General features: G+C 56.5%; 1 protein-coding gene across 1 annotated transcript in view; it reads left to right on the forward strand.

Annotated features, from left to right (window-relative positions):
- RBM19 (RNA binding motif protein 19) overlaps positions 1-13,897 on the forward strand; it is a 122,810-nt gene extending 108,913 nt beyond the window's left edge. Inside the window, exons 24-25 of the mRNA XM_055404341.2 lie at positions 12,506-12,616; positions 13,313-13,897. Coding sequence (XP_055260316.2) covers positions 12,506-12,603 — 98 coding nt within the window. The 3' untranslated portion in view covers positions 12,604-12,616; positions 13,313-13,897. The remainder of the gene's footprint in view (positions 1-12,505; positions 12,617-13,312) is intronic.
- Positions 13,898-14,648: the final 751 nt, after the last annotated feature.

Raw genomic sequence — 14,648 nt, forward strand, 5'->3', positions numbered from 1 at the left:
TGAGTAGTTATGACAGAGGCTCTTCGGCCCTCAAAGCCCTAAAATATTTACTGTCTCCCCTTTTACAGAAAAAGCTTACAGCCCCTAGGGCTTGTGAAAAGGCTGCCCTTCATTTATATCTGAGGCCATGTGGGTGGCTAATTCCTCCCACATAGTCCCCTTTCTCAGAGAGTGTGCTATTTTAGAGGCATCATAATCACAGTCTCATCCTCCCACCTCGAGTCCTCTGCCTGGGAATCCCCCAGCTTTTCCTGGAGCAGAAGCTCCAGAGCCTTGCTTCCCATTCTAGTCATTCACACCCTCAGTTCCCCATTGATCCTCTAATTGTCCAGCCTTAACTTGGCAGCAAGGACAAAGCAGCCACCAGAAGAGACAGTCCCTGCCCTCATGGAGCTGGTGTTTGAGTGGGAGAGACTACTGACTTAAAAAGTAATAACAGGAAAGCTCTGATGATCGCAAGCTCTGTGCAGGAAATGCAGAAGGCTAATTTATTCTCCTCAAGGGTGGGAAGAGGGAGGACAGATTCCAAATGTGGTGGCTTTATTGCAGGAAGGGGGACCCTTTCCAAGGCCCAAGAGTGGGCTCCTGTCTAACACTCGGAAATTGTCCAAGAAGGCACATGTGCTGACAAAGCAAGACATTTTATTGGGAAGGGACGCCTAGGTGGGGAGCAGGAGGGTAAGGGAACCCAGCAGGACTGCTCTGCCGTGTGGCTCTACCATGTAGTCTCGGGTTTTATGGCGATGGGGTTAGTTTCCGGGTTGTCTCTGGCCAATCATTCTGACTCACTGTTCCTGGTGGCACATGCATTGCTCAGCCAAGATGGATTCCAGTGAGGAGGATCCTGAGAAGGTGGGTCAGACATATGGACTGGCGTCTCCTCTCTCCTTTTGACTTTTCCCAAATTCTTGTGTCTGGTAGTGGTTTGTTAGTTCTGTGTTCCTTACCGGGACCTTCTGTTGTAAAATAATTCATGCAATGGCTACTACAGTGCCTGGCTGGGGTGGGCCGCTTCAGTCAGCGTTTCCCCTAACAGATGCAGAAAGTCTTTCCCAGGAGTTGTTGTTTTTGTGTGAGGGAAAGAAGCCGGCCAGCCCAAGAACTGGGGGGACATCCTTCCAGGCAGAGGGAGCCTCAGGTCCAAAGGTCCCAGGGCAGAAGGTTGCTCATAGCAGGCGATTGTGGCTGGAGAAGAAGTCCCGGGTGGAAAGTGGTGGGAAACAAAGCCACAGAGGCCAGCAGGGCTCCCTTGTGGGATCTTGTCGGGTGGGATCTTACGGGCTGGTGACTTTTCGTCAAGTTACATGGGAAGTCCCTGGAAGATTTAAACTGGAGAGTGCCGTGGCCTGTCGCATCACACTTCATACTGCATGCTCTCTGCTACACGGGCAAGAATATGGAATAGGAGTCCCGATGTAGTCATCTCAGCTAGCCAGGGTGGTGGTCTGAGCAGGGATGGAGACCAGGGGGTGGACAGAAGGCAGTGGTTTGAGCATATGCGATAAAGATAGAGCTGGCCAGACTTGCCTCTGAAAGGCAGAGGGGAAATTAAGGCCAGAATGGAGATATTTGCTCAAAGCAAGCCTCTCAGAGGATGATGGTGCCACGTGATGATGAAGCTGGGAAGAGCGGGTGGGGGTGGGGGGTGATCTGGACACGTCGGGTTTGAGACACCTATTAGGACTCACCGTGGGATGTCAAGCAGATAGATATATGAGTTCGGAGCTCAGGGGCGAAGTCCAGGCAGAGATATAAATTTGGAAGTCATCAGCATACAGATGATATTTAAAGCCCGCAACAGTTCACCGAACCCTCCCCTTCTGTAACTTAATCATTCACAGGACGGCACATTTTCAAAAGATCGGGGACCAGGAGAGCCTGTTATCCCCACGCCAGCCCTTGCAAATGGCCTCCTTGATCTTGGCCATGAAAACATAATCTTCAGGCTTTAAAAATCACAGTCAGGAAAGTTCGAGCAAGTATGTGGAGTCACAGAATTTATTATTCAAAATATCCCTCTGCCATGGATCTTGTCAGCTACCTGGAGACAGAAGGTTCCCATTAACTCTCCTCACCTCGTTTTTATTCTTCCATTTGGGTGCCTCTCATTCCCGCCTTAAGGCTTCGTGGTTGGCAGCCCTTGTTCCAGAGGTCTCGAAGGACCCAGGAGGTGAGAGAAGACTGTCCTAGATTGCCACCAAGGGTCCCAGTGGAGTAAAGGCCACCATGGGCCCCGGGGCGCTTTACAGGAGGTGTTTCACCCCTGCCCCTTGGAAGTGGCTGCCCACCCCTGTCCAGGGTGCTGAATTTAGTTCCTTCTGCTCCCAGCCATGTTGACGGGCTACAGCAGGAGAGGTTGAAACTGACCAGAAAACACACTCTTCCTCAGACGCCCCTGGCCACCCCAGCTGATGGAGGCAGAATCGAGAGAACAAAAATCAGAAAGCAGGAGTTGTTTTGGTCACGGTGGCTCCGGGGTGACATCTGCTAGCGAGGGTACAAGTGGCTGGGCCGTGGGGAGGGATCCAGGTTCCGAGAGCTGAGTGTTTCCTCCCTGCAGAGGCACTGGGGAGGCTGGAGGGGGCCTGGAGCAAGCCAGAGCAGGTGTCTCCCTGGGCACCCCCTCCCCCTTCCTCCCACCCCCCTATGCCCCGATCTTCTTTGAGTGGTGTTTTGGAAATATTTCCAAGCGCTCCGGCAATATCTTGCACACTGTCTCCGCCTTCCCCCGGGAGTGGCTGTCCGTGCGGAGAAGGTACTTGCTCCCAATCCAGCTAAATTGTTATTGACTTGTGTTCTCTGCGTTCGGCAAACATTTCACTCAGCCATCGCCAGCGAGGCCAGGAATCCCTGCTAGGGCTAACGGGGAAACCAGCTGTGCCGGGCCATTTCTCCTGCTCTTCCTCATCGATCACAGAATTAAACTGACAGAAGGAGAATTTCAGAGCAACTTGGGAGGGGAAGGGGCCAAGCCCAGATTGGATGAAGGTTCAGGGACCTGGGGACCAAAGTGCTAGAAATAGGGGCTGGAGGAGGATGGACTTGCCTCCAGGTCTGTGGCTGGTAGCAGGGGGTGGCCGGGTTTGTTTCTGAACCGTCGGCTGGCCCAGGCCTGAGAAACCCAAGGAAAACATACAGACAAGGAGGTTGCCATTACTGCTTCAGGACCACAAGTGAGACTCTGGGGTTCCATAGGCAGAGGGGAGAGAAAGGGTAAATCAGGCCGCACTGGTGAGTCACTGACTAAGATCGTGGGTCTTTATTTTGCCTAGAAGATAAAAAAGAAAATAAGGTGGGTTTTTTGAATTAATATTGTTATTAATTTTACTTAGTTTTGTCTGTGCTGGGTCTTCGTTGCCATCCCCGGGCCTTTCTCTAGTTGGGACTCGTGGATCTCCTCTCCCGTTGCAGTGCTTGGGCTTCTCATTACAGTAGCTTCTCTTCTTGCTGGCCTCTCTTGAAAAATAAGATCTGACCACTCCTGGTCCTGATTCCCATAGGGTCGCTGGGGCCGGATTAACAAATAGACTGTTTGTTTTATTGTTGTTTTTCCCCCTTTTGCCACAGTTCGCATCCGTCCCTGTGGTCACCACTCAGACCGATTAACTCCATCACATTCCTCCGTGGCCCCTTTAAGCCTTTGCACTTGCAGATCCTGGTGCATACAGCATCCCACCTTGGCCCCTTGAGGTGACATTACTGATTCTTTTGAGCCTCTACTCCCAATCCAGGGACTTTGCCAAGAGGAAAGGGACAGGGATCTAATGCTGACCAAGCCCCCAGAAATGGGAAGATCCCTCCAGGCCCGAGACAGGAAAGTGGGAGGCACCTTCTGCCTCTCCTGGTTTCTTTTTTTTTTTTTGTCCTCTGCAGTGAGTTACCTTCTTTTGGCCTCTCCACTGCCTCCCCAGCCTATACAGGCCTCTCCAGCATCTGTAACTAATGCAAACACGTGCTGGACCAAGCCCCAAAGTCCCCAGGCTTAGCCCAGCCCCAAGGCCCTGCCAGGGACTAATCCACAATAATCCAGGCCAGGTAGCTTCACCAACCCCCGTGGATGGGAACCCACTAGCCCAGCTACCTGTAACTCCTAGGCCCCCAGATTGCTCAGAGCATAGCAAGGTCGACCTGCTGGGCTTCACCGGGAGCCAGAGTCCTAAGCACTGTGAGTAATCATAGTGTGGCTATGATTTGCATAGCCCCAGGCCATTTGCATCTTAACCTCTGGGGGTAGGGTCCAGGTATCAGAGCTTTTCTAGATGATTCTATCAGGCTGTGGGTTGGGAATCAATAGCAGCTTCTTTTTTTGTTGTTTATGTATTTATTTGCACCATCTTAGTTGCAGCATGTACAGTCTTTAGTTGCAGCCTGCGAACTCTTAGTTGCGTCATGTGGGCATCTAGTTCCCTGAGCAGGGATCAAGCTTAGGCCCCCTGCATTGAGAACTCAGAGTCTTAGCCGCTAGACCACCAAGAAAGTCCTCAGTAGCCCCTGGAGAAGAAAAACAGCTGATGCAGGCAAGGGGCTGCTGCCACGTGGCCTGCGTCTGTTTCACGCCCTTCCTGTCTAAGAGTGCCTTCTGAGGAGTCTGGGCCGCTGGCTCCTCCTGCAGGGCAGGCAGCAGAGCCAGGGGACACAGGTGTCTCTGGGGCATGACAGGAAGGCCCTGGGACCAGCCCTATCTGAGCTCAGAGCCCCACATGGGCGCGTCTTCCCCAATGCCCTAGAACGGCTGCTACCACGTCTGAAAAATGGGGCAGTGATATCTCCCGGCTCGTGGGAGGCCTGTGAGTCCACGCCCAACCTGCTGCCCGCAGCCCAGAGAGCTGGGCTCAAGGCCCAAGGATGCAGCGTTCTCTGGACTCCATCTCAGCCCACTGGCTTCCCCGTTTCCTGAGCACTGCCCGCCCTCCAGGTGTTCTTCGAAGATACCTGTGTTTTTACACCTCTGTGTCCCTGGCACTGGGCTGTGTGTGTCCACACCTTATTTGTTGACTCCTCTGCAGTGGCCACTTCGGTCACGCCCTTTCGATAGATAGGAGCGTGAGACTTGAGTAGATCAGAGGTGACTGGGGACCTGTGAGTGACAGAGTTGACAGCCCAGCTCTGCCAGCCCCGGTACCCCAGCATGGCCCCTGTGGCTGCTGGTTTGGTTTGTCATTTGCGGTTTTCTTGGCAGCTGTACCCCAACACCAGGCCTGATACAGTGTGTGTGTGTGTATTCAGTGACTACTATTGTGTATGTGTGTTGAATGACTTTTAGTGTGTGTGTATTCAGTGAATACTGTGTGTGTGTATTCAATGACTACTAGTGTGTGTGTGTGTGTGTGTGTGTGTGTGTGTGTGTGTGTGTGTGTTCAACGACTACTTGCTATGAATGACTAAAGGCTGGAACCTTCAAGGCCTGAGATCAGAGAGAGCAGGCACTATCCCCATTTAACAGATAGGAACACTGAGGAATGGAGTTAAGCGGCTCCCTTAAATCCTTGAGGTGGCAGAGGTGGGCCTGGGGCCCAGTCTCCCACCTGCTGGCTCAGAGAAGATTCTTTCAGATCACATGTGGTTCTTTGGGGACCAGTTGTGCTTTGAAAAGGTGCCTCCTTGAAACAGCCTCCTTGTACCAATAAAGTGCCGCTGGTGTGGTCGTGGGAGCCAGGCTGGTCCTGTCTGTACACAGTGCCCATTATTCTGTGAGCATCTAGTGTGCGCCTACTGTGAACAGAGCCCTGGGATGCAGACCTGTCTGGGAATCTGAGGATTTGGCCCATGGGGTCAGCCAGTCTGGAGCGTGGGAGGCAGGGCTCTCCAGGAGCAGGCAGCCTCAGACGCTAGGCCAGCCTTCGGGGTGCCCGAATCACCCGCACCCCCACTGACAGGACCCCACCCTGCTTCCCCAGCACCCACATGTCCTCGATGGCCTGGGGCAGCAGGCCATCTGAGGGCAATGGTGCCCTGTCCCCACCTGGAATGCCACCCTCCACCCCCCACCCCAGCCCCTTTCCCTCCTCCCCTCGAGGGACAGATGGGAGAGAGGCGAAACGTGCTGCCCTTTCCCCCGCCGCCCCCAGCCTGCTGGAGTCGCCTGTGTTTCGGGTTTAATGGGGGAAACCTGCTACACGGGCCTGCACCTTACAGTTTGCCTCACCTGCCCTTTGTCTCGGGGAGCAGCGAGCCTGGGGCCTCCTGGAACAGACAGAAAACACCCAAATGAGTGAGGCCTCCATCTCCAGGGGCAACCAGCACACAGCCCATCAGTTACCCTTAGGTGGGGATGTGGGCCCAGTGTGGCCAGGTTAGCCAGTTTCAAGAGAAACTAGAAATGGAGACTCTTGTGTAGCCTTTCCCATTTTTCCGTGTTAGTAACTTTTTTTTTAATGTTCAGTGATGTCAGCAATCCAGACACTCTTCAGTGTGCCGGCCCCGTGAGGCCCTGCTTCGTGCCGTTTGGTCACCTGTAGACACAATGTCTGCCATTTGCGAGCCTTAGTTTGGGTTCCCGAAGCAGCCCCCGACATGTGGGCAAGGCTCCCAGCAGAGCAGCTGCGAGGGGAGCCGGTGAGCAGTGTGTGTGCAGTATACAGCCCGGGGGACCCCCCAGAGCTGTGCCACTCTGAACCGTCCCCCAGAAGTCAAAGGAGCCGGGACATCTCTTCAGGGTGCTTCAGTCCCCAACACTGCCAGCCTGCCCCATGCCGGGGCCGGGGGTGCCCTCGTAGCCAGAGAAGGCCCCTGGCCCTCCATGTGAGTAGGGAGCCATTAATATGTCCTCAAGTTGCCCACTGACGCCGTGGGTGACCCCCAGGAACGGGTAGCCGCCACGGCCACTGTTGTCTGTTGAGGGCTGGCACCGCCGCTCTCATCCATCGCATGCGGGAGGGAGGTGACTGGGCCACAGGTTCTCGGTCACCGCATCCGCTAGTGACAGTCGGGGTGGGCTCACCGTTGCCGTATGCCTCGTGGCTGCTGGGCTCTGTTGTAAAGGCCTTCAGAGCCTCTGCCGGGTGCTCTTCACTACCTGCCGAGACGGAGCGCAGAGCAGGGAGTCCCCGGCCCCCAGTGGCCCAGCGGGGACAGCAGCCTCACCTGTGATCCGGGCGGCCTGGCTCCAGCCGGCCACACCGGGGTCCCTTCCAGAACCCCCTCCTCCCTGACCAGCCATGAAGCTTCCTCTCCTCCTCCCAATAGCCCCCCGCCCCCGCACACCCGCTCGCACCCTTCCCCCTGCCTGCCCCCCGCCTCGCACGCGGGGCGACAGCGCCAGCCAGGGATGGGAGAGAGACGCGGGCTGGCATTCTGTCAAGGAATTAATTGAAAAATAAAATCATTAGATGGGGAACTCCAGAAATGCAAAATGGTGGTTGGAGGGTGGTTGGGGGGCGGTGGGGGGGACGGGGGCAGGACTGGGGGGTTGTTGGGGGACGGCTGAGCTCTTTGTCAAGTTAATTTCTCGGGTATTGATGTTTGGTGACATTCATTTGTTGTTTATCTTCGGGTGCAGCTGTAATACGGAAAGAAAACGCACAGCTTGTTTCGTTTATTTATTTTACACCTTTCTCCGGCTCTGCATTATGTTTGTTTGGTGAAAACCCACTGAGGCTTTTGATGTCAGGGAAATAGGATTTGAGCAGCTGTTCCCGGCAAGCAGGGCGCTCCGCGTGTGGGCAAGGCCGGCAGAGGGTGCTGGGTGTCGCTCGGTGGGGACTTGGGGCCTGACACGTCCTCCGGGGGGGCAGTGCTGCGGGCCCAACCTGAGCCAGATACACCAGGCCCCCCAGGTGCCGAGCCCTCGGGGTGGCAAGCTCCCATAAACTTGCTAATCCTCACCACCACCCCAAGAGGTAGATGAGTCCTGTGCCCACCCCCAGTGGACCGACAAGGCAGCCAAGACCCAGGGAGCGCAAGTGACCTGCCCAAGGTCACCAAGTGCGCATCTGCAGTGCTGTGCCCTCAGACCGTCTCACTTCCGGGCTGTGAAGTCAGCTGGTTGCTAACGACTTCCCCCACCCCTCACCCCACAGCCCCCAGGGGAAACCCCTGTGCCTCCAGTTTCTGACTGGAGGAGGGGGGATTGGATTGTGCTTACTTTGGCCTTGATGAACCAGATCACTTCGTTCATTTCCCTTTTATTGATCACCTGCTATGTACTGGCCTTCCTATGACAGCACACCGCCCCCCGCCATCAGTGGCGCTCCCTGGCCTGATGGTAGAGGGACGTGTTAAATCAGCACCTCTGATGTGAGTAATAGTAACAAAGGTGGTGGCCTCGGCGCTGCCGTGGAGCCCTCTCTTCTCTCCTTCAGTCCTCACCGCAGCCCCGAGGTAGGCAGTTCTAGTGGCCCATATTACAGATGAGGCTACTGAGGCCCGGAAGGGCTCAGTCTGCGGCACACAGCCTCCAGCCTCCAGTCAGTGCTTGGGGCTGCGGGGTCAGTGCCCGCGATTCCTGAGCTCAGGTATGGCAGGTGCTGGGGACAAGTCCAGGGGCTTTGAGAGGTTTTCAAAGGAAGGAGGAGCCCTCACCCGCAAGGGAGGTCAGGAAGACAGTGGAAGGCAGCTGCAGAGAAGAGGGGTAGGAGAACAGCCATGTCCCCCCATTTTATACGTGAGGGGTTCAATCCCAGACCAGGCATGTGCCCTGCCCAGGGTCACCCAGCTCGGGAAGAGCCAAGGCCAATGCAGCCAATCCTCAATCCAGACTGTGACCACCTGCCCTGTCACAGAGTCCTGGGTGACCTGGGCCCCTCCACACATCCCCGCTCCCCGGGGGGCCCGTCGGGAGACACCCCTCCCCTCCCAACACAGAGCATGCGTGTTACAAACTGGACTGTCTGAGGTGGAAGCCAGGGGTTACCATGTGTTAGCTGGGGGGCCTCGGGGGTGCATACTTCGCTGCACCTCTGTTTTCCCATCTGTGAAATGGGGGCAGTGACCTCACACCGGGGGCGGGGGAGCTGTGTAAGACATGGGTGCGACCCTGTTTCTAAAGGACCTGTCCCGTGTGTTTCCTCTTCCAGCCATGCCCCACCGGGCCTCAGTTTCCCCAGGATCAGCACCTTTTCTCCCACCTGTTTAATTATTGTCCTGACAACTGCTGTTTTATTATTTAAAAGTTCCCCACCTCAGTGCCCAAGAAGGACTTACTCATTCATTTGCCCGTTCATTTGTCCATTCTTGTGTTCTCCAGATGACGACCTACTGTGTGCTGAGCCCTGGGACAAGATCACCCCAGTTCCCATCTCACCAGGCTCAGCCTGGCAAGGCTAGGCCAGCGTGGTGCTGGGGACACAGGTGGCAGAGGGCCCTCAGAGCCCCCAGGCCCCTGGACAGTGGGCCATGCTTCTCTGAAAGGTCCCCCAGGTGGGCCGGTGCCCTTGGGGATGCCCTGTGCTGGCCACTGGGGCACCGGGAATTTAAGCGACAGTCACCACCTGCAGGGCACCCCTGGGCCAGCTGGATAAGAGGCACCAGGTGCCTGGCACTGCCCCCGTATCAGTCTTAGAATCATGGGTCAGGCCGTGGGAAAGAAGAAACAATTCTGCTAAAGTGAAGACGGTAGCTGCCACCATCAGGACCACCGCTGGCCGCCACTAGCTACCCCCTCGGACCCCAGGCCAGCCCAGGAGAGCAGGGACCCACTGCTCCCAGAGCTCATGCCCACCCCATTGTTAGTCTCTGGGAGGGGGTGTCAGTGACAGGCCTGCAGGCTCTCTGCTTCCATTTCCCGGCTCCTATTACCTGCCCACAAATTCAATTTCCGGAGGCCATTGTGCACCTCTGGTGATTATGAGGAAACCCAGGGTGAGGAGAGGAAGGGGCTGACTGCCCTGCAGGTGGCCACCTCAGCTCCTAGCCCGTCTGGTCCCCGCTCCCTCCTCCTCCTCACGACTAACGATGCTGGTGATGCTGGAGTGGGCCATGCCGGCCCCCAACCCTTTCTTCATCTTCCCCGAGGGGCCAGCTCCACCGCGTCACCCCTTCCTGCCCCATTCACTCAGCCTCCCATATGACAGCTGCTCATGGGCCCCCACTCAGTGCCCAGCAGTGTGCTGAGGCAGGGACACAGCTATAAACAGGACAGTTCTATCCCCAAACGAAGAAACGCATGCCATCGGTGGTGAGAAGCGCTTCGAAGTAAGGGCCTTGGAGAGTGGGGGTCCTGTAGACGGTGGCCCAGGGGGTCCTCACTGGGGAGGAGACGTGGGAGTGGGAGTCTCGGGGTAGGAGCACACCTGGCAGGCCCAGGAAGGGGCCAGTCCAGGTGATACCCTAGGATGGCCTTTCTGCACTCAGCAGAGCTCCTGGAGCAGAGCAGAAGTGGAAGGATCCGTTGGACAGCCGTTGGGGACAGGGTAGATGGCCGCAAGGGTGAGCGCAGAGGCCAGGAGTCCGCTGAGAAGTGGGGGTGCTCGGGTCAGGCAGGTAGCCATGGAGAAGGGAAGGGCCAGTGATGGCGTCAGATTCGTAGGAGTGAGATGAAGAAATAACCTCAGAGGCCGAGTCACTCTCCCAGGACCACCTGGAAGAGACCCAAGATGCTCCATCTCCAGGGCAAGCGTTGGGCTGGGCCCGGGGGAGACCCACCGCCTGCAGGAGCCCCTGACCCAGCGGGGGAGATGGCCGCTAAGGGTCACGGGGGCGATTCGTTCTACCCGGACGACTTCAAAGAGGAGGTGTTGTTTGAGCCAGAGGAGGAGGGGGGATTGGGACAGCCTCTAACAACTGCCTCTAAACAAGCTCACCATGAATGAGTGGTTAGATTAGCAGGAGACAGACAGCGTCGATCTAAGTTCAGAGCCTAATGTTCCCCCATCCCTGCAATTCCCCCATGGAGGGCCAAGGGGACCAGCACATTCTCTCCCCCTACCCTTTGTCTCCCTGGCAATCTCTCGGCAGCACCAGAGACTTTTATAAAAATAGGAAAGACCATGGGCTTTGATGTGTCTCGGGTCCTGGCTTCACCACTTCCTAGCTGAGCGACCTTAGACTTAGCTGTCTGCACTCAGTTCCCTCACTTGTGCAGGGTGATAATAATAGCTACCTGTGGAACTGTGGCCTCCGGGCCCATCACTGCATGGGAGCCAGATGGGGAAACAGTGGAAACAGTGTCAGACTTTATTTTTGGGCTCCAAAATCACTGCGAATGCTGAATGCAGCCATGAAATTAAAAGACGCTTACTCCTCGGAAGGAAAGTTATGACCAAGACATTACTTTGCCAACAAAGGTCCGTCTAGTCAAGGCTGTGGTTTTTCCCGTGGTCATGTATGGATGTGAGAGTTGGACTGTGAAGAAAGCTGATCGCTGAAGAATTGATGCTTTTGAACTGTGGTGCTGGAGAAGACTCTTGAGAGTCCCTTGGACTGCGAGGAGATCCAACCAGTCCATTCTAAAGGAGATCAATCCTGGGTGTTCATTGGAAGGACTGATGCTAAACCTGAAACTCCAATACTTTGGCTGCCTCATGTGAAGAGTTGACTCACTGGAAAAGATTCTGATGCTGGGAGGGATTGGGGGCAGGAGGAGAAGGGAATGACAGAGGATGAGATGGCTGGATGGCATCACCGACTCAATGGACATGAGTTTGAGTGAACTCCAGGAGCTGGTGATGGACAGGGAGGCCTGGCGTGCTGTGATTCATGGGGTCACAAAGAGTCGGACACGACTGAGTGACTGAACTGAACTGAACTGAACTGTGGAATTGTGGAGAAGATAAGAGCCGTAGCACATAGGAGGTCATCAAAAGTGTTTGGGACCCAGAAGACATACATTTTGCTGAGCCTACCACATCCGTCCTTCCACACTGTGCATCTCTGTCCCCTTCCCCGTCTTCTCACAGAGAACTCCTCCACATTCTTCAAAGCCCAAGTCAAATAACCCCTCTTCTCTAAAGCCACCTGTAATTGTTATTCCCTCCATGTCTCCTCTGGAGTCCTTAAGCATCTAGTCACCCTGCATTTCCTGAACGCCTGCTGTATGCCAGCTGCCTACCCTTGAGAGTCCATGACCTCCAAGAAAACAGTAGTTCCTACTTGTTCCCTAACCTCCGCCCTCACTTGACTCAGCCCCTCTGGCTCCCTCTACACCCCGCAGAGATGCTCTAACCTCTGCCCCCGCTGGGAAGGGCCTTCCTGCCTCTCTTTCCTGGGTGTTTGGATGTTGGGCGGGGATGGCTGGCAGGGCTAGGAGAGGGGCCAACCCTGGCGAAGCGGAGACTAACCCTCCCCGTTTCTCCGTCTTCCTCCCTGTGTTCTCTTCCCCCTTCTCATGCCCACTTTGATCCTCCTCCTTCCCATGCCCCCATTTCTCGTCCGGCCTTATTCCTTCTGTCTCTTCTCCTCCTCGTGTCTGCACCCGCGCTCCCATCTCCCGCCACGTCCCTGTCTTTCTCACTTTCTTCCCCCTCCTCCCCATCCCCACCCCCGGCTCTCCCCCGCCTCCCTCCTCCTCTCGGTCCCCCAACCCCGTCGGCTGTTCTTTCCTCCTCTCCTGCCATCTGGGCTCCCACAGAGCCCCCAAAGAAAAAGCGGTCTGTGGTGTTGGACGAGATCCTGGAGCAGCTGGAAGACAGTGAGGACGACGGCGAGGAGCAGACCCTTCAGCTGTGAGCTGGCACCGAGGGTACGTGGCGACGGGGCCCTGGGGACAGGGGCGCAGCCGCGCCGGCTTCCGCACCCCCTCCCACGAGGGCTGGGGCGGCGGGGAGGGAGCCCCACGCTCCACTGGTCCAAGGTCAGAGGGGACGAGCGTCTCAGCTCACAGCCCCGGGCATCGCGGGCACTAACTGTGCCTGCCCTGTGCCTGGCACTGGAGGCCCGGAGAGCAGGCGGGGCACTGCCGTGTTGGGGCGTCCCGCACGGCAGCACAGGGACCCAGAAGCGGCCAGCCCTCCCAGCCCCGAGTCCCCCGACTCACTCCTCCTCCCAGCAACCCCGCGATGCAGGCAGGGCCCCATCCGCCTGGTGTGAAGCTCAGAGCACAGAGGGACTTTGGGGTGCTCACTCCAGGTTGGGCAACGGCGTGGCAGCAAGGACCTTCAGGCCTCACTGTCCACAAGCCCAGAACAATCCCCAGGGTGATGGCCACTATGTGGAGCTGGGCCGTCTGGGAGTGAAGCCCCCCACCCCACTCCGGCCAGCACAGACCAGGGACCCCAGCCGAGGCAGCTCGCCTCCCTGGGCCCAGCCTCCGCTTCACTAACTGGTTCCCACCACATAGGGCTTTAGCACGAAAGAATCAAATTCATCAAAAAGAACGCAGACACGGTGCCAAGCATGTAAGGCAGCTCCAGAAGCTTCTCTTCTTGTCCCCTTCTAGGGCTACTGAGCTGGAGTTCTCCGTCTCATCAAGGGATGGACAGCTCAGAGTCCGGGACATGGCCTCTGTCCTGCCCCTTCCTCGCCACTCGGGACTGCGAGCCGTGGTTTAGTCACCAGAGCATCCTCCGTCCATCCACGCTGACCATGGGCCACTCACGAAGCACCAGGCTCCAAGCCCAGACACAGCTTCATTGGTGGAGCTCAGCCGCATCCACTAATAGCGGACACTCTCTACTCAACGGCCGGGGACCCCGCGAAATGCGAGCAGGTCCCCAGCCCTGGCCAGCGGGGTCCCAAGGCTCATCCCAGATTTGGGGCGCCCACATGCCCACACCTATTGGAGATCCCAGCCCAGCACATGCCAAGATGGGGGTGATGGACAGGAAAGAGCAGTAGCCCATCTGCCCTGGGCCTGAATCTCAGCCCAGCCGCCCCCAGCTTTGTGATTGTAGACTAGAAAGGTTCCATCTGAGCCGAGGCTTCTCTTTCTGTAAAATGGGCGTGATCTTGTGCCTACCTCACAGACGGTGCTGGGACCACATCAGTCAATCCAAGTAAAGCCCAGAGCAAGCAGTCATCAGCATTTTCATTCCCTTTTCATTTGCGGGGCTGGGGGGCTCCGAGTCAGAGCCCTGGGGTCTTCTGACTGGCTGTGTAAAATTTGCTCTGTGTGTTTTCCTGGGAGGACTTTCTGATCCACATTTGGCAATTTCCAGAGTGGCCTGGAATCCAGGCAACACCACGCAACACTGACCACCCTGCGAGGCTGAGCGTGTCCCTGGTTCCCCGGGAGGCAGGTGCCTCCTAACCCATCCTAGCCCATACCAGGAGTGTAGCAGAAGTGAAAGACACAGCCCCAGTGTGTCTCACCGAGTCTTTACAGTGGGGTGTCCCCCCAACCCCAACATCAGACCACAGCGTCTGGGTAGGGACCCTCGGTGGCCAGGCTCCCGAGTTGCCATGGGTCCCAGGAACGACAGGGCTGGGGCCCATACCCTCCCTCCCACTGCTCGTCCTCTTAGGGGCCATGTGGATTCTCCTGAAATAAGATTGCAGGCCTGACATGGAAGGAGGCACTTTGGCACTGATCTCCCTGACCCAGATGAAGGTACCAGAATGTCCCCAGAGAGGGTTTTGCCACCTCCTTGTTTTGCTCTGCCGGCTTGGGCTCTGCATTCAGACCATTCTGAATTCCTAGTGACATTCACCACTCACCAACCGCGTGAGTGTGGCTCCTCATCTTTAAAGTGGGCTGGTGCTGACAGCGCCTCCGTCGCAGGTGTGCTGTGAGACCCAGAGAGCTTCGGGGTCCACATGATGAGACTCCGTCTGAT

Source organism: Moschus berezovskii, chromosome 19 (genome assembly GCF_049115385.1).
Source record: "Moschus berezovskii isolate FMDL1 chromosome 19, NW_MosBer_1.0, whole genome shotgun sequence".
Lineage (NCBI taxonomy): Eukaryota > Metazoa > Chordata > Mammalia > Artiodactyla > Moschidae > Moschus > Moschus berezovskii.